The following is a 20,863-nucleotide window of genomic DNA, read 5'->3' on the forward strand; positions in this document are numbered from 1 at the left end:
GGTTTTGGGTTGGGGTTCGGGTTTGGGGTTTGGGGTTTGGAGTTTGGGTTGGGTTTGGGTTCGGGTTTGGGTTTGGGGTTCGGGTTTGGGTTTGGGGGTTTGGGTTTGGGGTTTGGGTTTGGGGTTCGGGTTTGGTGTTGGGGTTCGGGTTTGGGTTTGGGGGTTGGGGTTTGGGTTTGGGTTTGGGGTTTGGGGTTTGGGTTTGGGTTCGGGTTGAGTTTGGGTTTGGGTTTGGGTTGGGTTTGGGGTTTGGGTTTGGGTTTGGGGTTTGGTTTGGTTTTGCTTCGGGTTGGGTGCAGTGTGGATTGGGGTTCGTTTTGATTCAGGTTCGGGTCTGGTTTGTGGGTTCTGCTTTCAGGGTCTGGGTCTGGTGTGGATTTGGTTTGATCTGGGTTGATCTGAGTTTGATTTGGGTTTGATCTGAGTTTGATTGGGTTTGATCTGAGTTTGATCTGGGTTTGATTTGGGTTTGATCTGGGTTTGATCTGGGTTTGATCTGGGTTTGATTTGGGTTTGATCTGGGTTTGATCGGGGTTTGATTGGGGTTTGATCTGGTTTGATCTGGTTTGATTTGGGTTTGATTTGGGTTTGATCTGGGTTTGATCTGGGTTTGATTTGGGTTTTGATCTGGGTTTGATCTGGGTTTGATTTGGGTTTGATCTGGGTTTGATCTGGGTTTGATCTGGGTTTGATTTGGGTTTGATCTGGGTTTGATTTGGGTTTGATTTGGGTTTGATTTGGGTTTGATCTGGGTTTGATTTGGGTTTGATCTGGTTTATTTGGGTTTGATTTTTTGATCTGGGTTTATTTGGGTTTGATTTGGGTCCGGCTCTGGGGTGGACTTCAGTCTGGGTTTGGACTTGGATCTGTGGGTCTGAGTTTCGGTGTGGGGTGGAGGTTCGGGTCGGGCTCTGGTGTGGGTTGATCTGCTTTTAGGGTGTGGGTCTGGATGTGTGGGTCTGGATGTGTGGGTCTGGGATGTGTGGGTCTGGGATGTGTGGGTCTGGGATGTGTGGGTCTGGGATGTGGGTTTGCCGTGGGGTGGGATTTGGTGCCGTGTGTGGGTCCGATTTGGGATCTGATTCAGATGAGGACTTCGGTTCGGGGGCGGGGTTGGATTCGGGTTTGGGGTCGGGCGGCACTGTGTCCTTCCTCACCACCGCACCCTTCATCATCATCATCACCATCACCACCACGTCCTCCCTCCCCGCACTCCATCACCATCCCCGCTCCGCCTCCGCCCTCTTCCTCCCCTCCGTCATCCTCACCGCCCCCCCCGCCCCTCCCCCACTCCGCGCTTTCCCCGCAGAGCTGCGCGGATCTGACCCCGATCCACCGCTCCGGGTACTGCGCGTTCTACGGGAGCTGCGGGCGGAACCCGGAGCTGAACAGCTCCCTGCTGCCCACGGCCGTGCCGTGCGTGTCCAACAGCCCGGCGCGCGTGGCCACGGCCGCGGTGCTGTCGCTGCTGCGCTCCGTGTGCCCGGAGTTGGTGCGCGGGGACAACGCGACGCTGGTGTGCTGCTCTGCGGCGCAGCTCGCGGCGCTGCGCTCCTCCGTGGCTCTGTCCGGGGCGGTGCTCGCGCGGTGCCCCTCGTGCGCGCGGAACTTCGCCAACGTGCACTGCCACAACATCTGCAGCCCCGACCAGAGCGTCTTCGTCAACGTCACGCGCGCCGCGGCCGTGGAGGCGCTGGGGCAGCGCGCGGTGCTCGAGTACCACAGCTTCTACGGCAGCGACTACGCCGACGCCGCCTTCCAATCGTGCGCCGGAGTGCGGCTGCCGGCGACCGGGGGGTACGTGGGGCGGGGGGCTGTGGGGCAGAGCAGCTGTGGGGTGCTGCGGCAGCGGGGCCGCGGGGTTGTGGGGCTGTGGGATATGTGGGGTAGTGCAATCCCTAGGGCAGTGCGATCCGTGGGGCAGTGCGATCCGTGGGGCAGCGCGATCCGTAGGGCAGTGTGATCCATGGGGCAGTGTGATCTATGGGGCCGTGGGGCAGTGCGATCCGTTGGGCAGCGTGATCTATGGGGCAGTGTGATCTATGGGGCAGTGTGATTTATGGAGCAGTGTGATCTATGGGGCCATGGGGCAGTGCGATCTATGGGGCGGTGCGATCTATGGGGCCGTGTGATCTATGGAGCAGTGTGATCTATGGGGCTGTGGGGCCGTGCGATCCATGGGGCAGTGTGATCTATGGGGCTGTGGGCAGTGCGATCCATGGGGCAATGTGATCTATGGGGCAGTGTGATCTATGGGGCTGTGGGGCAGTGCGATCCGTGGGGCAGTGCGATCCGTGGGGCAGTGGGATCCATGGGGCAGTGTGATCTATGGGGCTGTGGGGCAGTGCGATCCGTGGGGCAGTGTGATCTATGGGGCTGTGAGGCAGTGTGATCCATGGGGCAGTGTGATCTATGGGGCTGTGGGCAGTGCGATCCATGGGGCAGTGTGATCTATGGGGCTGTGGGCAGTACAATCCGTGGGGCAGTGTGATCTATGGGGCTGTGGGGCAGTGCGATCCGTGGGGCAGTGGGATCCATGGGGCAGTGTGATCTATGGGGCTGTGGGCAGTGCAATCCATGGGGCAGTGCGATCAATGGGGCAGTGTGATCTATGGGGCTGCGGGGCAGTGCGATCCATTGGGCAGTGTGATCCATGGGGCAGTGTGACCTATGGGGCAGTGTGATCTATGGGGCCGCGGGGCAGTGTGATCCGTCGGGCAGAGTGATCTATGGGGCAGTGCGATCTATGGGGCAGTGCGATCTATGGGGCGGTGCGATCCATGGGGCCGTGGGGCAGCGCGCTCCGTGGGGCCGCCTCCCGGCAGCGCGGTGCGGTCGTTGCAGGTTCGCCCTGGACACGATGTGCGGGCGCTATGGGGCGCGGCTGTGCACCGCGCAGCGCTGGTTGGACTTCCAGGGGGACACGAGCAACGGCCTCGCGCCGCTGCGGATCCGCTTCCATCTGCTGCCCGACGGCGCCGAGCCCGGCGGCGGAATGCGGGCGCTGCGCGGCACCGCGTGGCCGTGCGACGGAGCCCCGGGCGAAGAACCGCAGCCGCCGTGCTCGTGCCAGGACTGCGCCGCCTCGTGCCCGCGCATCGCGGCGCCGCCCGCCCCTCCGCCGCCGTTCCGGTTGGGGTCCGCTGACGGCGCTTTGGTCGTTTGCGTTTTGCTCTTCGCGTTCTTCGCGCTCCTCTTCATCGCCGCCATCGCGTGGGGGGCGAGGAAGAGGAGGAGGAAGAGGAGGAGGGGGGGAATCGCTGATGGTGGCGTCGCCGATACCGTCATCACCAACGCCGACGTCGCCGCCGACCCCACCAAAATCGACCCCGTAACTGACGGCAGCGCCGACCCCACGAGGGGCACCGACCCCACGAAGGGCCCCGACCCCACGAGGGGCCCCGAGCCGCCCCCCTCCCCCCCGCACCCCCCCTCGGGCCGCGGCTGCACCGCGCGTTTTTCCACGCGCAGCCTCCACGTCATGGCCGTCGCGTTCTCGCTGTGGGGCCGCGCGGTGGCGTCGCGCCCCATAGCGGTGCTGGGGGTGGCGGTGGTGGCCGCCGTGGGGCTGTCCGTGGGGCTGCTGCGCCTGCAGCTCACCACCGACCCCGTGGAGCTGTGGTCGGACCCCTCGAGCCGCGCCCGCCAGGAGAAGGCGTTCTACGACGAACACTTCGGGCCGTTCCTGCGCACGTCTCAGGTGATCGTGACCGCGCGTGGGGCGGCGGCGCCGCGCCCGTATCACTCCGCGGTGCTGGGGACGAAGAACTTCAGCGCGGTGCTCAACATCGAAGCGCTGCGGGCGCTGCTGGAGCTGCAGGAGGAGCTCGCGGCCGTCCACGCGTGGGTGGAGGAGGAGCAGCGCGCGGTGACGCTGAAGGACGTGTGCTACGCGCCGCTCCACGCGCGGGACCCGGCGGCCGAGGACTGCTGCGTCAACAGCCCCACGCAGTACTTCCAGAACAACCGCACGCAGCTCCACGCGGTCGCGTGGGACGGGGACGGGAACAGCGCCGACTGGAGGGACCACATCATGTACTGCACCAAGTGCGTGGGGGGCACCGCGTGCACCGCGCCACGCGCGTGGGGCAGGGTCACAGAGTCACTGCGCCTCGCGCGTGGGGTGGGGGCGGGGATGTGGGGCGGGGAGTTATAGGGTGGGAGGGGTGAATATAGGCTGGGAGATGTGGGGAAAGGGGTTGGAGGAGTGGGGCGGTGAATGTGGGGTGGGGTTGGAGGGGCGGAGTACTGAGTGTGGGGTGGAAGATGTGGGGTTGGAGGGGTGGGTGGGAGTGTGGGGCAGTGAGCTGTGGGGCTGGGGTGGTAAATATAGGGTGCAAGATGGGGGGAGGGGTTGGAGGGGCGGTGAGTGTGAGGTGCGGGATCTGTGGGGCTGTGTGATCCGTGGGTCGCTCTGTGGGTCAGAACTGTGGGATCTGTGGGGCTGTGGGATCTATAGGGCTGTAGGATATGTGGGGAATTGGGATCTGTGGGGCTGTAGGATCTATGGGTCTGTGGGATCTGTGGGGCAGTGGGATCTGTGGGGCAGTGGGATCTGTGGGGCGCAGCCGTGGGTCCCGCAGCGCTCGGTTCCCCCGCAGTTCCCCGCTCTCCTTCATGGACATCACTGCGCTGGAGATGAGCTGCATGGCCGCCTATGGGGGGCCCGTCTTCCCCTACATCGCCTTCGGGGGTTACCCAGGTCAGTGGGGCGGCGCTGTGGGGCGCTATGGGGCACTATGGGGCACTGTGGGGTGCTGTGGAGCTCTTTATGGGTCGCAATGTGTTGTTATGGGTCACAGTGGGTATCTGTGGGTTGCTGTGGCACTTTCTATGGGTCACTGTGGGTCCCCATGGGGCGCTGTTGGTCTCAGTGGGTCGCTATGGGTTGCTGTGGGTCACACTGTGTCACTGTGGGTCCCTATGGGTCTCAGTGGGTCCCTATGGGTCACACTGTTGCTGTGGGTCGCTATGGGTCACATTGTATCACTGTGGGTCACACTGTGTTGCTGTGGGTCTCAGTGGGTCGCTGTGGGTCTCAGTGGGTCACTATGGGTCCCTGTGGGTCACACTGTGTCACTGTGGGTTGCTGTGGGTCGCTATGGGTCACACTGTGGGTCGCTGTGGGTCCTGCTGTTGCTGCGGGTCGCTGTGGGTCACGCTGTTGCTGCGGGTTGCTGTGGGTCGCTATGGGTCACGCTGTGGGTCACTATGGGTCATGCTGTGGGTCACGCTGTTGCTGTGGGTCCCGCTATGGGTCCCGCTGTCGCTGTGGGTCCCGCTATGGGTCGCTGCGGGTCGCTATGGGTCACGCTGTGGGTCGCTGTGGGTCCCGCTATGGGTCGCTGCGGGTCCTGCTGTGGGTCACGCTGTGGGTCGCTGTGGGTCCCGCTATGGGTCGCTGCGGGTCCTGCTGTGGGTCGCTGTGGGTCCCGCTATGGGTCGCTGCGGGTCCTGCTGTGGGTCACGCTGTGGGTCGCTGTGGGTCCCGCTATGGGTCGCTGCGGGTCCTGCTGTGGGTCACGCTGTGGGTCGCTGCGGGTCCCGCTGTGGGTCGCTGTGGGTCACGCTGTGGGTCGCGCTGTCGCTGCGGTCCCGCAGACGCGGAGTTCACGGAGGCGGAGGCGCTGATCGTGACGTATTCGCTGAACAATTTCCCCGCGGGGGACGCGCGGCGCCGTTGGGTTCTGCGTTGGGAGGAGCAGTTCCTGGCGGTGCTGCGCCGCTTCCAGAGCGCCCACAGCCAAAACCTCTCCGTGTCCTTCATGGCCGAGGTGCGGCCGCGCGTGGGGGCGCCGTGGGGCGGTGGGGGGGCGGGGGCTCCCGTGGGGCGCTGAGCGCGGCCGTGGGCCCCACGCGCAGCGCTCCCTGGAGGACGAACTGAGCCGCACCGTCGTGGAGGACATCCCCGTGTTCGCCGTCAGTTACGTTGTGGTGTTCGCGTACATCGCCATTGCGCTCGGGGAGTACACAGCGTGGAGACGCGTGCTGGTACGGGGCGGGGATGTGGGGCGGGGATGTGGGGCGGGGCTGGGGGGGCGGGATGTGGGGTGGAGTTGTGGGGTGGGGATGTGGGGTGGGCATGGATGTAGAGCTGGAGGGTGGGGATGTGGGGTAGGTCCATGGGGCATATCCATGGGGCAGAGCTGTGGGTCAGATCTATGGATCACTCCCCCCGTGGGTCAGTCTGTGGGTCACTCCGTGGGTCACTCCCCCCGTGGGTCACTTGGTGGGTCGCTCCCCCTGTGGGTCACCCCGTGGGTCACTGCCCCCGTGGGTTGCTCCGTGAGTCACTCCATGGGTCGCTCCGTGGGTCGCTCTGTGGATCACCCCGTGGGTCACTCCATGGGTTGCTCTCCCCGTGGGTCACCCCGTGGATCACCCTGTGGGTCGCTCCGTGGGTCGCCCCGTGGGTCACCCCATGGGTCACCTCGTGGGTCGCCCCGTGGGTCACTCCATGGGTTGCTCTCCCCGTGGGTCACCCCATGGATCACCCCGTGGGTCACCCCGTGAGTCACTCCGTGGGTCACCCCGTGGGTCGCCCCGTGGGTCACCCCGTGGGTCGCCCCATGGGTCACCCCGTGGGTCGCCCCGTGGGTCACCCCGTGGGTCGCCCCGTGAGTCACTCCGTGGGTCACCCCATGGGTCACCCCGTGGGTCACTCCGTGGGTTGCTCTCCCCGTGGGTCACCCCGTGGATCACCCCGTGGGTCACCCCGTGAGTCACTCCGTGGGTCACCCCGTGGGTCGCCCTGTGGGTCGCCCCGTGGGTCACCCCGTGGGTCGCCCTGTGGGTCGCTCCGTGGGTCACCCCGTGGGTAACCCCGTGGGTCGCCCCGTGGGTCACCCCGTGGATCACCCCCTGGGTCGCCCCGTGGGTCACCCCGTGGGTCGCCCCGTGGGTCACCCCGTGGATCACCCCGTGGGTCGCCCCGTGAGTCACTCCGTGGGTCACCCCGTGGGTCACCCCGTGAGTCACTCCGTGGGTCACCCCGTGGGTCACTCCGTGGGTCACCCCGTGGGTCACCCCGTGGGTCGCCCCGTGGGTCACCCCGTGAGTCACTCCGTGGGTCACCCCGTGGGTCACTCCGTGGGTCGCCCCGTGGGTCGCCCCGTGGGTCACCCCGTGAGTCACTCCGTGGGTCACCCCGTGAGTCACTCCGTGGGTCACCCCGTGGGTCGCCCGTGGCTCCGCAGGTGGAGTGGAAGCCGCTGCTGGCGCTGTGTGGGGTGGCGGTGGCGGTGGGGGCGGTGTTGGCCGCTATGGGGCTGCTGGCGCTGCTCGGAGTGCCGTCGTCGCCCATCGTCCTCGAGGTGCTGCCCTTCCTCGTGCTCGCCGTGGGCGCCGACAACGTCTTCATCCTCGTGCAGGAGTACCAGGTGCGGGCGGCACCCATGGGTGCTGGGACCCCTGAGGGTGGGTGGGCATTGGGTTCCTTTGGGTGCTGGGGGTCCCTATGGGGGGGTGGGCACGGGGTGCACCCACGGGTGCCGGGGGGTCTCCACGAGGTGGGTGAGCACTGCGCCCCTTTGGGCTCTGGGGGCTGCAATGGGTTTGGGGGCACTGGGTGCACCTATGGGTGCCAGGGACTCCTTGGGGCGGGTGGGGCCGTGGGTCCTTTGGTGCTGGGGGTCTCTATGGGGTTTGTTGGGCACTGGGGCGCACCCGCGGGTGCCGCGGTCCCCTCGCTGTGAGCACACACCGGGTCCCCACAACATCGGGGTCCCGTCGGGTGCCGTGCCCCACGTGGTGCCCCCGGCGCAGCAGCAGTCGCCGCGAGAGGAGGGGGAGACGCGGGAGCAGCACGTGGGGCGCGTGCTGGGCCGCGTGGCGCCGGGGATGGTGCTCTGCAGCGCCTCCGAGGTCTTCTGCTTCGCCATGGGTGAGCACGCGGCACCCCGGGGTGCTCCGCGGGGGGGGGGGCACGACGGGCGCCACGGTGGGGGCGCAGTGGGTGACACGATGGGTGCCCTCTGGGCCTTCAGTGGGGCGACCTATGGGTGCCCCATGAGTGCCCTCTAAGTGCCCCACACATGCTGTGCTCAGTGTCGCTGTGGGGCAGGCCGTCACGGCGTGTCACTGTGGGGCAGGCCGTCACGGCGTGTCGCTGTGGGGCAGGCTCTCACGGCGTGTCGCTGTGGGGCAGGCTCTCACGGCGTGTCGCTGTGGGGCAGGCTCTCACGGCATGTCGCTGTGGGGCAGGCCGTCACGGCGTGTCGCTGTGGGGCAGGCCGTCACGGCGTGTTGCTGTGGGGCAGGCTCTCTCTCGTCCATGCCCGCTGTGCGCACTTTCGCCATCACCGCCGCTGTCGCCATCGCCATCGATTTTGTGCTGCAGATGTCCGCCTTCGTCGCTGTGCTCGCCCTGGACGCGCGGCGGCAAGAGGTGTGGGGTGGGATGAGGTGTGGGGCGGGACGAGATGTGGGGCGGGACGAGGTGTGGGGCGGGACGAGGTGTGGGGCGGGACGGGGTATGGGGCGGGACGGGGTGTGGGACAGGATGAGGGGTGGGGCGAGACGAGGTGTGGGGCAGGATGAGATGTGGGGTGGGATGGGGTGTGGGGTGGAAAGGGGCGAGCCCATCTGTGGGGCTATGGGGTGCAGTATATGTATGGGATGCCCAGTGTTGTCTATGGGGCTCGCAGCCCACGCTATGGGGCACGGCAGACGTGTGGGTCGCGCTGCAGTGCCCCACTGTTCGTAGGGCGGGCGCTACGATCTGTGCTGCTGCTGTGGGGCGGCGCCGCGGGGCCATCCGGGGCCAGGGCTGCGGGTGCTGCGCCCCTTCATGCAGCGCTACTACGTCCCCCTCCTCCTGCACCGCCGCGTGCGGCCCCTCGTGGTCTGTGGGGCGGGGGGGGGGGGTTCTGGATATGGGGTGCACGGATGTGGGGTGTGGGACCATGGTGGGTGCACACGTGGGGCGGTGGTTATGGGGAGGCGCTGTGAGGCAGTGGTTATGGGGCAGTGCTATGGGGCAGTGGTTATGGGGTGGCGCTGTGGGGTGGTGGTTATGGGGCGGAGGTTATGGGGTGGCACTGTGGGGCAGTGCTGTGGCACAGTGGTTATGGGGCGGTGGTTATGGGGCGGTGCTGTGGGGCGGTGGTTATGGGGCGGTGCTATGGGGCAGTGCTGTGGGGCGGTGGTTATGGGGCGGTGCTATGGGGTGGTGGTTATGGGGCGGTGCTATGGGGTGGTGCTGTGGGGCGGTGGTTATGGGGTGGTGCTATGGGGCGGTGCTGTGGGGCGGTGCTATGGGGTGGTGCTGTGGCACAGTGGTTATGGGGCGGCGCTGTGGGGCGGTGGTTATGGGGCGGTGCTATGGGGCGGCGCTGTGGGGCGGTGGTTACGGGGCGGTGCTATGGGGCGGTGCTGTGGGGCGGTGGTTATGGGGCGGCGCTGTGGGGCTGACGCTCAGTGCCGCAGGTGCTGCTGTTTCTGCTGTTGTCCTTCGCGGCGCTGTACTCCGCGCTGCACGTGGAGGTGGGGTTGGATCAGGAGCTGGCGATGCCCACGGTGCGTGGGGGGGGGGCACGGGGGGGCGGGGGGGGCACAGCCCCTCCTGGGGTCCTCTGAGGGTCCCGCGGGGATCCGCGCTTCGTAACCCCGTGCGGGGACACCGCCCCATTCCTGCCCCCCCCCCCCCCCCAGGATTCCTACGTTCTCCATTTCCTTTCGGATTCGGCGCTGCTCCGCGTGGGCGTTCCCGCGTTCTTCGTCACCACTGCGGGGTTCGATTTCTCCACGCGGAGCGGAACGGACGCGGTTTGTTCCAGCGCGGGCTGCGACCCCGCGTCCCTCACACAGCGCATCGAGCACGCCACGCGCTTCCCCAACGTGTGAGCGGGGGGACGGGCGGGGGGACGCGCGCTGCCCCACGGCGCTGCCCCACATCGCGCTGCCCCACAGCACTGCCCCATACCACGCTGCCCCACATCGCGCTGCCCCACAGCGCTGCCCGACAGCCCTGCCCCACATCGCACTGCCCCACATCGCGCTGCCCCATATCGCACTGCCCCACATCGCACTGCCCCACATCGCACTGCCCCACAGCGCTGCCCAACACCACGCTGCCCCACACCGCGCTGCCCCACATCGCACTGCCCCACATCGCACTGCCCACAGCGCTGCCCCACACTGCTCTGTCCCACACTGCTCTGCCCCACATTGCACTGCCCCACACTGCTCTGCCCCACATCATAGTGCCCCACAGCGCTGCCCCACACTGCACTGCCCCACATCACACTGTCCCACATCGCGCTGCCCCACATCGCACTGCCCCACAGCGCTGCCCCGCATTGCACTGCCCCACACTGCTGTGTCACACCACCATGCCCCCCGTGGCTCTGCCCCACACCGCGCTGCCCCCCACCTCAGCCCCACATCCCCCCAGCTCGTACCTGGCCATCCCCGCCACGTCGTGGGTGGACGATTTCCTGGACTGGCTGAACCCCACGGGGCGCTGCTGCCGCGTGCACCGCTACGGGGAACTGAGCGGGGAGTTCTGCCCGTCGAGCAGCGGTGAGGGGGGGAGACGGGGTCCCACGGGCGCTCACGGAGACCCCACATCCGCGTGTCCGAGCATCCGCGTGTCCGTGTCCCAACGTCCCCGTGGCGTCCCGGGGTCCCCGCGCCCCCCACCCACGCCCGTCCCGTCGCGCAGACGCCCCGAGCTGCGTTATGGGGCAGTGCCTGAACGCTTCGCGCCGTCCGACGGAGGACGAATTCCGGCGCTTTCTGCCGTGGTTCCTCAATGACCGCCCCACACTGCACTGCGCCAAAGGGTACGGCCCCACAACCCCGGCCCCACGGCCCCCGCCCCACAGCCCCGGCCCCATAACCCCGGCCCCACAACCCCGGCCCCACGGCCCCAGCCCCACAGCCCCGGCCCCACAACCCCGGCCCCACGGCCCCCACCCCACAGCCCCGGCCCCACAACCCCGGCCCCACGGCCCCCGCCCCATAGCCCCACAGCCCCGGCCCCACGGGCCCGGCCCCACAGCCCCCGCCCCACAGCCCCGGCCCCACGGCCCCGGCCCCACAGCCGCGGACCCACAACCCCCACCCCACTCCCACGGTCCTGGCCCCACAGCCCCGGCCCCCCAGCCCCCCCACACCCCCCCAGCCCTCCCATGACCCCCACGCCCCCTCGTTCCCCCCAACTCCCTCCACCCCCCACGCCCCCCTAAACCCACCCTAACCCCCCCCACAATCCCCCCGAGCCCCCCTACGACCCCCCAACCCCCACCCCCCCCGACCCTCTCCTGCACCCTCCACCCCCTCCCCAAACCCCCCAGAACCCCCCACGACCCCACAAACCCCCCCGACGCCCCCACACCCCCACTCCTCCCCCCGTGTCCCCCCGCCCCCCCGTTACCCCTCCCCCCATTTCCCCGCAGTGGTTTGGGCGCCTACGACACCGCGGTCATTATGGACGAGAACGGCACCATCGTGGGTGAGCGCTATGGGGCCGTGCCGGGGTGCTATGGGGCAGCTATGGGTCTCTATGGGGCGCTGTGGGGCACTGTGGTTCCACTATGGGGCGCTATGGTACCGCTGTGGAGCGCTCTGGTTCCACTATGGGGCGCTATGGTTCCCCTATGGTTCCACTATGGTCCTGCTATGGGGTGCTGTGGGGCACTATGGTTCCACTATGGGGTGCTATGGTTCCACTGTGGGGCGCTGTGGGGCGCTATGGTTCCGCTATGGGGCGCTGTGGGGCGCTTGGTTCCGCTATGGGGCACTATGGTTTCGCTATGTGGAGCCATGTATCCTCTATGGGGCGCTATGGTTCCTCTATGGGGCGCTATGTTTCCTCTATGGGGCGCCATGGTTCCGCTATGAGGCGCTATGGTTCCGCTATGGTTCCGCTATGGTTCCGCTGTGGGGCGCAGTGGGGCGCAGTGGGGCGCTGACCGGGGCCGCCCCGCAGCGTCGCGGTTCATGGCGTACCAGCGCCCCCTGCGGACGTCCCAGGAATACACAGCGGCGTTGGTGGCGGCGCGCGCGTTGGCGGAGAACATCACGGCCGCGATGCGCGCAGTGCCCGGCACCGATCCGCGCTTCCGCGTGTTCCCCTACGCGTGAGTGGGGCACTGCGGGGCGGGGCCGCGCTAACGGGCGGGGCACTGCGGTGCCCCACAGCCACATCGGGGTCACTGCGGTGCCCCATAACCACACTGGGGTCAGTGCGGTGCCCCATAACCACACTGGGGTCAGTGCGGTGCCCCACAACCATATTGGGGTCAGTGCGGTGCCCCATAACCACATTGGGGTCACTGTGGTGCCCCATAACCACATCGGGGTCATTGTGGTGCCCCATAACCACATTGGGGTCACAGTGGTGCCCCATAACCACATCGGGGTCACAGCGGTGCCCCATAACCACATCGGGGTCACTGCGGTGCCCCATAACCGCATCGGGGTCAGTACGGTGCCCCATAACCGCATCGGGGTCAGTACGGTGCCCCATAACCACATCGGGGTCACAGCGGTGCCCCATAACCACACTGGGGTCACAGCAGTGCCCCATAACCACATCGGGGTCAGTACGGTGCCCCATAACCACGTTGGGGTCACAGCGGTGCCCCATAACCACACTGGGGTCACAGCAGTGCCCCATAACCACATCGGGGTCACAGCGGTGCCCCATAACCACGTTGGGGTCAGTGCGGTGCCCCATAACCACACTGGGGTCACAGCAGTGCCCCATAACCACATCGGGGTCACAGCGGTGCCCCATAACCACGTTGGGGTCACAGCGGTGCCCCATAACCACACTGGGGTCACAGTGGTGCCCCATAACCATATTGGGGTCACAGCAGTGCCCCATAACCACGTTGGGGTCACAGCGGTGCCCCATAACCACACTGGGGTCACAGTGGTGCCCCATAACCACATCGGGGTCACAGCGGTGCCCCATAACCACACTGGGGTCACAGTGGTGCCCCATAACCACATCGGGGTCACAGCGGTGCCCCATAACCACGTTGGGGTCACTGCGGTGCCCCATGTGTCCCTGTGGGGTTCCCTATTTACCCTCTGTGGGTTTTTCCTTTTGGGGTCCAACATTTATCCCTCTGCGTTCTCCACACTGCCCCCCATGTCCCCATATGTTCCCATGTCCCCATATGTCCCCATATGTCCCCATATGTCCCCATGTCCCCATGTGTCCCCATGTCCCCATATGTCCCCATGTCCCCATATGACCCCATGTCCCCATATGTCCCCATATGTCCCCATGTCCCCATATGACCCCATACGTCCCCATATGTCCCCATGTCCCCATATGTCCCCATGTCCCCATATGTCCCCATATGTCCCCATGTCCCCATATGTCCCCATGTCCCCATATGTCCCCATATGTCCCCATATGTCCCCATGTCCCCATGTCCCCATATGTCCCCATATGTCCCCATGTCCCCATATGTCCCCATGTCCCCATATGACCCCATACGTCCCCATATGTCCCCATGTCCCCATATGACCCCATGTCCCCATATGTCCCCATATGTCCCCATGTCCCCATATGTCCCCATATGTCCCCATGTCCCCATATGACCCCATGTCCCCATATGTCCCCATGTCCCCATATGTCCCCATGTCCCCATATGTCCCCATATGTCCCCATGTCCCCATATGTCCCCATATGTCCCCATGTCCCCATATGACCCCATAACGTCCCCATATGTCCCCATATGTCCCCATGTCCCCATATGACCCCATGTCCTCATATGTCCCCATGTCCCCATATGTCCCCATGTCCCCATATGTCCCCATGTCCCCATGTCCCCATATGTCCCCATGTCCCCATACGTCCCCATGTCCCCATATGTCCCCATGTCCCCATGTCCCCATATGTCCCCATGTCCCCATATGTCCCCATATGTCCCCATATGTCCCCATATGTCCCCATGTCCCCATATGTCCCCATGTCCCCATGTCCCCATACGTCCCCATGTCCCCCGTCCCCCCATGCCCCATAGCGCCCCACAGCGCCCCCTCTGACGGCGCCGTCTGCGCAGCGCCACGTACGTGTACTACGAGCAGTACGTGACGGTGGTGGGGGAGGGCTGCTGAGCGCGGCGCTGTGCGTTCTGCCCACGATGGCGGCGTCGCTGCTGCTGCTCGGATGGAGCTGCGCTGCAGCGCCGCGGCCGCGCTCTGCACCGCCATGGTGCTCCTGACACCGTGGGGCTCATGGCCGTGTGGGGCGTGCCCTACAACGCCGTGGCGCTCGTCAACCTCGTGGCGGTGCGTGGGGCACGTGGGCATGTGGGCGGCCATGGGGCGCGGGGCATGTGGGGCACGTGGGGATGGCCATGGGATGCGGGGCATATGGGGCGGCAGTGGGGCACGGTGGGGATGTGGGGCAGCCATGGGATGCGGGGCATATGGGGGCGGCAGTGGGGCACGTGGGGACGTGGGGGTGACACTGAGACATGGGGCACAGGTAGGTGACGTGGGGATGTGGGACACCGCGGGCATGGGGTGTGGCACTGGACGTGGGGCACGTGGGGCAGAGGGATGTGGGGCACGTGAGGTGACAGTGGGACGTGGGGCACCGGGAGGTGACACGGGGACATAGGGCGCGTGGGGTGGCACGTGGGAGTGGGGCACGTGGGCGCATGGGGCCATGGGGCACAGGAGTGGGTGCTGGGACCCACGGAACGTGGGGGGGCACGCGGGAATGGGGCACAGGGACCCACGCAGCGCCACGGGGACGCCGTGACCCACTTCGACCCCATGGTCCTGCCCCATAACCCCACATCCCCGCGTCCCCCCGCCCCACAGCCTGCCCCACAGCCCGCCCCATGTCCCGCGCTGCTGTCCCCGCAGGGCCGTGGGGATCTCGCGGTGGAGTTCGTGTCCCACGTGACGTGTGCGTTTGTGCAGAGCACGCGACCCACACGCGTGGAGCGCGCGGCCGAGGCCACGGTCAACATGGGCAGCAAGGTGGGGGAGGGGCTGCGTGCCACACTCACGGTGCAACGCGCGTCCACACGCGTGTGAGTGTGTGTGTGTGTTGAGCGTGTGTGTCTGTGCGTGCCTCACACAGTGCAGCACACACTGCCCCACATCTGCTCCACACTGCCCCACACACACACACCCCGCCCCACGCCGTGCCCCACACCCTCCCCACACCCTGCCCCACACCCCCCACCCCACACCCTGCCCTGCACCCCCGCCCTATGCCCCGGCCCCACACCCACCCCACACCCCACCCCACACCCCGACCCACACCCCACCCCACACCCCTCTCCACACCTCTCCCCACACCCTGCCCCACGCCCTGCCCCACAGCCCGCCCCACAGCCCGCCCAACACCCTGCCCCACACCCGCCCCACACCCTGCCCCGCACCCCGCCCCACACCCTGCCCCACACCCCGCCCACAGCCCGCCCCACAGCCCGCCCCACAGCCCGCCCCCCGCCGCAGGTGCTGTCGGGCGTGGCGCTCTCACCAACCTCCCGGCCGTGGCGGTGTTGGCGTTCGCGGAATCGCAGCTGATTCAGCTCTTCTTCTTCCGCCTCAATCTCATCATCACTGCGCTGGGAGCGCTGCACGGCCTCGTCCTCCTGCCCGTGCTGCTCAGCTACGTGGGTACGGACCGCGGGACCCCATGTGGGACCCCATGTGGGACCCCATGTGGGACCCCAATGTGGGACCCCATGTGGGACCCCATGTGGGACCCCAATGTGGGACCCAATGTGGGGACCCCAACGTGGGACCCCAATGTGGGACCCCATGTGGGACCCCCAATGTGGGACCCCAACGTGGGACCCCATGTGGGACCCCAACGTGGGACCCCAAGGGAACACTGACAGGACCCACAGGGAGCAGAGATCCCAGAGTGACCCTGAGATGACCCCAAAGTGACCTCAGAGTGACCCCAAAGTGTCCTCAGTGACCCCAACATGACCTCAGAGTGACCTCAAAGTGACCCCAGTGACCTCAGAGTGACCCCAGTGTCCTCAGTGACCCCAACATGACCTCAGAGTGACCCCAGTGACCCCAAAGTGACCCCAGAGTGACCCCAGAGTGACCCCAGTGACCTCAGAGTGACCCCAAAGTGACCTCAGAGTGACCCCATTGTGTCCTCAGTGACCCCAAAGTGACCTCAGAGTGACCTCAAAGTGACCTCAGAGTGACCCCAGTGACCTCAGAGTGACCCCAGTGACCCCAAAGTGACCTCAGAGTGACCCCAGTGACCCCAGAGTGACCCCAGTGACCTCAGAGTGACCCCAAAGTGACCTCAGGGTGCCCCCATGGTGTCCCTGCTCCGCTGTGCTGACCCCTGACCCCGCTGCCCCCAGGTGCCCACCGCCCCACAGCGCATGCGCAGCACCGATGGACCCAAAGCCGAAATGGAACAGAGGGCGGAGAAATGCAGCACAGGGAACAGCGGAGACGGATCCGCACTGTGACCGACACAACCGCACCGCACAACCACACAACCACACAACCGCACCGCACAACCACACTACTACACAACCACACAACCACATCAACACAACAACACAACACACAACTGCACAACCACACAACTGCACAACTGCACTACACAACCACACCATGCAACTACACAACCACACAACAGCACAACACACACAGCAACAACCACACACAGCACAACCACACAACACAACCACACAACAGCACAACCACACAACACAACCACACACACAACCACAAACAGCACAACCACACAACACAACCACACAACAGCACACCCGGCCCTCCCCGCCGGCGCTGCTCTTCGTAGCGGTCGCGGTTGGTTTTCTCGGAGCTGCGGTGGAGCCCCGTTTTACTGGGGCGATTTCTGGGCGTTAATGGGATACAATGGGACCTTCTGCCTCCGACCGGGGACTGTGTCACTGCTTCCTGAGGGGTTACTGCTTTCCGCTGCTCCCCACGGCACGAGGGACCCAGAGGGCACACGAGCACAGCGCGGGGTCGAGTCCCCAGGGGGTCAGGGCCCCATAGGGCACACGGACACAGTGGGGTGGGTCTCTATGGGGTCAGGGCCCCCATAGGGCACACGGACACGGGGGGGTGGGTCTCTATGGGGTCAGGGCCCCATAGGGCACACGGACACGGGGGGGTGGGTCTCTATGGGGTCAGGGCCCCATAGGGCACACGGACACAGTGGGGTGGGTCTCTATGGGGTCAGGGCCCCATAGGGCACACGGACACGGGGGGGTGGGTCTCTATGGGGTCAGGGCCCCATAGGGCACATGGACACAGTGGGGTGGGTCTCTATGGGGTCAGGGCCCCATAGGGCACATGGACACGGGGGGGTGGGTCTCTATGGGGGTCAGGGCCCCATAGGGCACACGGGGGGGTGGGTTTTAGGGGATCGGGGCCCCATAGCACAGCGCAGCTCTCCATTCCCTGGAGGAACTTGTAGGGTTTGGTGCTGGGCACGGGGTGCACGCAGGGGGCAGTCCGCTGTGGGGCAGCAGGAAGCAGAGCCACACAGTGCCACCCTACAAGGCCACAGCCCCATAGGGCACAGCAGCACAGTGCGGGCCCCACAGCACGGAGACCCCATAGGGCACAGACGCAGGAGGGGGGGAGTCCTGGTGGGATCAGGGCCCCATAGGGCACAGGGGATATGGTGGGGGTGGGTCTCTTTGGGGTCAGGGCCCCATAGGGCACACGGACACAGTGGGGTGGGTCTCTTTGGGGTCAGAGCCCCATAGGGCACAGGGATGTGGGGATGGGTCTCTATGGGGTCAGGGCCCCATAGGGCACACGGATATGGTGGGGGGTGGGTCTCTATAGGGTCAGGGCCCCATAGGGCACAGGGACACAGTGGGGTGGGGTCTCTATGGGGTCAGGGCCCCATAGGGCACACGGACACGGGGGGGTGGGTCTCTTTGGGGTCAGGGCCCCATAGGGCACACGGACACAGTGGGGTGGGTCTCTTTGGGGTCAGGGCCCCATAGGGCACACGGACACGGGGGGGTGGGTCTCTATGGGGTCAGAAGCCCCATAGGGCACACAGACACAGTGGGGTGGGTCTCTATGGGGTCAGGGCCCCATAGCACACACAACACAGTGCAGTTGTCTCTTTATTCTCCTAGAGGAACTTGTAGGGGCCGCGTGTGGGGCACGGCCCCGCCCCCTAGAGGAACTTCTAGGGCCGCGTGTGGGGCGCGGCCCCGCCCCCCTAGAGGAACTTGTAGGGCCGCGTGTGGGGCGCGGCCCCGCCCCCTAGAGGAACTTGTAGGGCCGCGCGTGGGGGCACGGCCCCGCCCCCTAGAGGAACTTGTAGGGCCGCGCGTGGGGCACGGTGTGCAGGCGCAGGCGCACGGGGCAGCGGTAGAGGCGGCCGAGCAGCGCGGCGCTGTAGCCCAGCAGGAAGGCAGAGCCGCGCGGGGGCGGCGCCGCGGAGGAGCACCGCGCTGAGGAGCACCGCATTGCAGCGCCGCTGCAGCACCGCTTCGTCCGCCCATCAGCGCGGGAACGTCCCCCGCACGAAGCGCCGCACGAACGCGTCCTCCACCGCGCGCTCCGCAGCGCCCGACTCCCCGTGCAGGTTCCCTGGGGGGGGAGAGGGGGGGAGAGGGGGGGAGGGGCACGGGGACGCTGCTCCCCCAGCCCCCCCCCACCCGAAGCTCTGCCGGTGGGCACTGACGGCCCCCCCCCCCCCCCCCGGCCCTGCAGCCCCCCCCCCCGGCGCTGTATTGGTGTAAAATGACAGACCCCCCCCCCGGAGATTCCCCCCCCACAGCAGTACCGCTGTGCGATGACAGCCCCCCCCCCCCCCCGCAAACCCTGACAACTCCCGCCCGGACCCCCCCGCAGCCATACTGGTGTACAGGAACAGCCCACCCCCCTCAGTGCCCCCCCCCCCGGGACCCCCCCTCAGCAGTACCGCTGTGCAATGACAGCCCCTCCCCCCCCAGAGCTGTACCTGCGTGCAGACAGCAGCACCAGAACGCCCCCCCCCGAGCCCTCCCCACGGAGCCATATCGGGGTGCAATGACAGCCCCAGCCCGGAGCCCCCCCACCTCCCAGAGACCCCCCCCCGTACCGGTGTGCAGGCTCAGCCCCTCCCCCCCGTACCGGTGTGCAGGCTCAGCCCCTCCCCCTCCCCTCCCCCCCGTACCGGTGTGCAGGCTCAGCCCCTCCCCCTCCCCCTCCCCTCCCCCCCGTACCGGTGTGCAGGCTCAGCCCCTCCCCCTCCCTCCCCCCCCGTACCGGTGTGCAGGCTCAGCCCCTCCCCCCCTCCCCTCCCCCCCGTACGGTGTGCAGGCTCAGCCCCCCTCCCCCTCCCCTCCCCCCCGTACCGGTGTGCAGGCTCAGCCCCTCCCCCTCCCCTCCCCCCCCGTACCGGTGTGCAGGCTCAGCCCCCTCCCCCCCCGTACCGGTGTGCAGGCTCAGCCCCTCCCCCCCCCGTACCGGTGTGCAGGCTCAGCCAGCCCTTGCGGTGCGCGATGTAATGCGGTGGATGCGCTCTCTCGTACGTCACCGCGCGGTCCCCTTTCCCACACGGACCCGCGCGGCGCGCGCCTGCACCGGGACGGGGGGCAATGGGGGGCGGGGGGGAGAAACGGGGTCAGGGGGGGACAGCAGGGCGAGTGGGGGTCAGGGGGGGACAGCAGGGCGAGTGGGGGTCAATCGGGGACAGCAGGGCGAGTGGGGGTCAATCGGGGGACAGCAGGGCGAGTGGGGGGACGGCGGGGGGACGGGGAGGGGCAAAGGGCACAGAGGGGTGCGGGGGTCACCTTGAGGCGCGGGGCGCTGCTGTGAAGGCCGCGGGCGCAGAGCTCGGGGGCACCGCTGTGGGGCAGCGCCTGAGGGCGGGGACGGGGGGACACGGGGTGACACAGAGCACCGCAGACCCCGCCCGCGGTGCCCCCACACCCCGCGTCCCCACTCCGCGTCACCGCCAGCAGTGTCCCCGCAGTGTCACCCCCCCCACACCGCGGTGCCGCCCCCCGCGGTCCCCACGCCCCGTGACGGTACCCCCCGCGGTCCCCACGCCCCGTGACGGTCCCCACGCGGTCCCCGCGCCCCGTGACGGTCCCCCACGCCGCCCGTGACGGTCCCCACGTTCCCTCCGCACCCGCACTGCCGCCAGCGCCGCCATCTTGGCTCGGAGGGAGGCGGGACTTCCGGCGGAAGCGGCAGCGCCCCCCTGCGGATGGGAGGAGTGTGCACCTGCGAGCGCACGCGTGCCCGTGGAGCGGTCCCGCGTGGAGCGGTCCCGCGTGACGTGGCCCCACTCGGGATGACCCCCCTACACGCAATGTCCCCACGCAAGGCCACGCCCCCACTCCAAGCGATGTCCCCCCTCCCCCCCCAGCGCAGGTCACACCCTGTGCTACCCCCGCGCTGTCCCCACCCGTGTCCTGTCCCCACGCCCCATGTCCCCGCGTCCCCACGTTCCGTCCCACCCACGTGGAGGGCCCTTCACCCCCACGAGGGCACTCGAGTGGAGGAGTGCGCGCGGCGCTTCAAAGCACTGCCGGGAAAGTGCACCCGTGGGTGCGGGGGGGGGCAGCGAGGGGGGGGGGTTGTGGGGACGTGGGGGTGAGGGGGCTGAGGAATAAGGGACGTTTGGGACGGGGGTCACGGGGTCACGGGGTCACGGGGTGCGGGGACATGGGGCGCGGGGGACACGCGAGGCTCAACGGGGCCACGGACAGAGCGTGGGGCGTGGGGGGCAGCGCCGCGCCCCGGTGGGGGGACACGTGACCCACAGCGCTGGCACTGCCCCACCCCCCACCCGCGGGGCTATAAACGCGGCCCCTGCCCCCCCCGGCACCACCGGCACCGCCACTACCGCCACTACCGCCACTACCGCCACTACCGGTACCGTTATGGCACCGCCGGCGCTGCGGGCACCGCT

The 20,863-nt window shown here is 67.4% G+C and overlaps 2 protein-coding genes across 2 annotated transcripts; one reads left to right on the forward strand and one right to left on the reverse strand.

Moving 5' to 3' along the window:
• Positions 1 to 1,309: 1,309 nt before the first annotated feature.
• On the forward strand, positions 1,310 to 16,427 carry LOC136051205 (NPC1-like intracellular cholesterol transporter 1; the record flags this gene model as incomplete). The annotated part of the gene is given in 22 exon segments (XM_065740536.1): positions 1,310 to 1,797; positions 2,845 to 4,047; positions 4,602 to 4,702; positions 5,602 to 5,774; positions 5,863 to 5,991; positions 7,197 to 7,379; positions 7,765 to 7,882; positions 8,259 to 8,386; positions 8,705 to 8,842; positions 9,427 to 9,516; positions 9,652 to 9,839; positions 10,394 to 10,521; positions 10,664 to 10,784; positions 11,400 to 11,455; positions 11,933 to 12,083; positions 14,025 to 14,062; positions 14,065 to 14,130; positions 14,133 to 14,180; positions 14,183 to 14,253; positions 14,839 to 14,971; positions 15,439 to 15,599; positions 16,317 to 16,427. Coding segments are annotated over 22 exon segments (4,023 nt in total), but the record flags the coding sequence as incomplete, so codon positions are not given.
• Positions 16,428 to 18,264: 1,837 nt separating this feature from the next.
• Positions 18,265 to 20,101, reverse strand: MRPS24 (mitochondrial ribosomal protein S24). Its single transcript, XM_065740537.1, is given in 6 exon segments — positions 18,265 to 18,372; positions 18,374 to 18,549; positions 19,411 to 19,497; positions 19,500 to 19,521; positions 19,737 to 19,805; positions 20,084 to 20,101. Coding segments are annotated over 6 exon segments (480 nt in total).
• Between the last annotated feature and the right edge of the window lie 762 nt (positions 20,102 to 20,863).

Source organism: Cyrtonyx montezumae, unplaced genomic scaffold, assembly GCF_038088225.1.
Source record: "Cyrtonyx montezumae isolate F1298 unplaced genomic scaffold, pur_monq_1.0 scaffold_275, whole genome shotgun sequence".
NCBI classification, from domain to species: domain Eukaryota; kingdom Metazoa; phylum Chordata; class Aves; order Galliformes; family Odontophoridae; genus Cyrtonyx; species Cyrtonyx montezumae.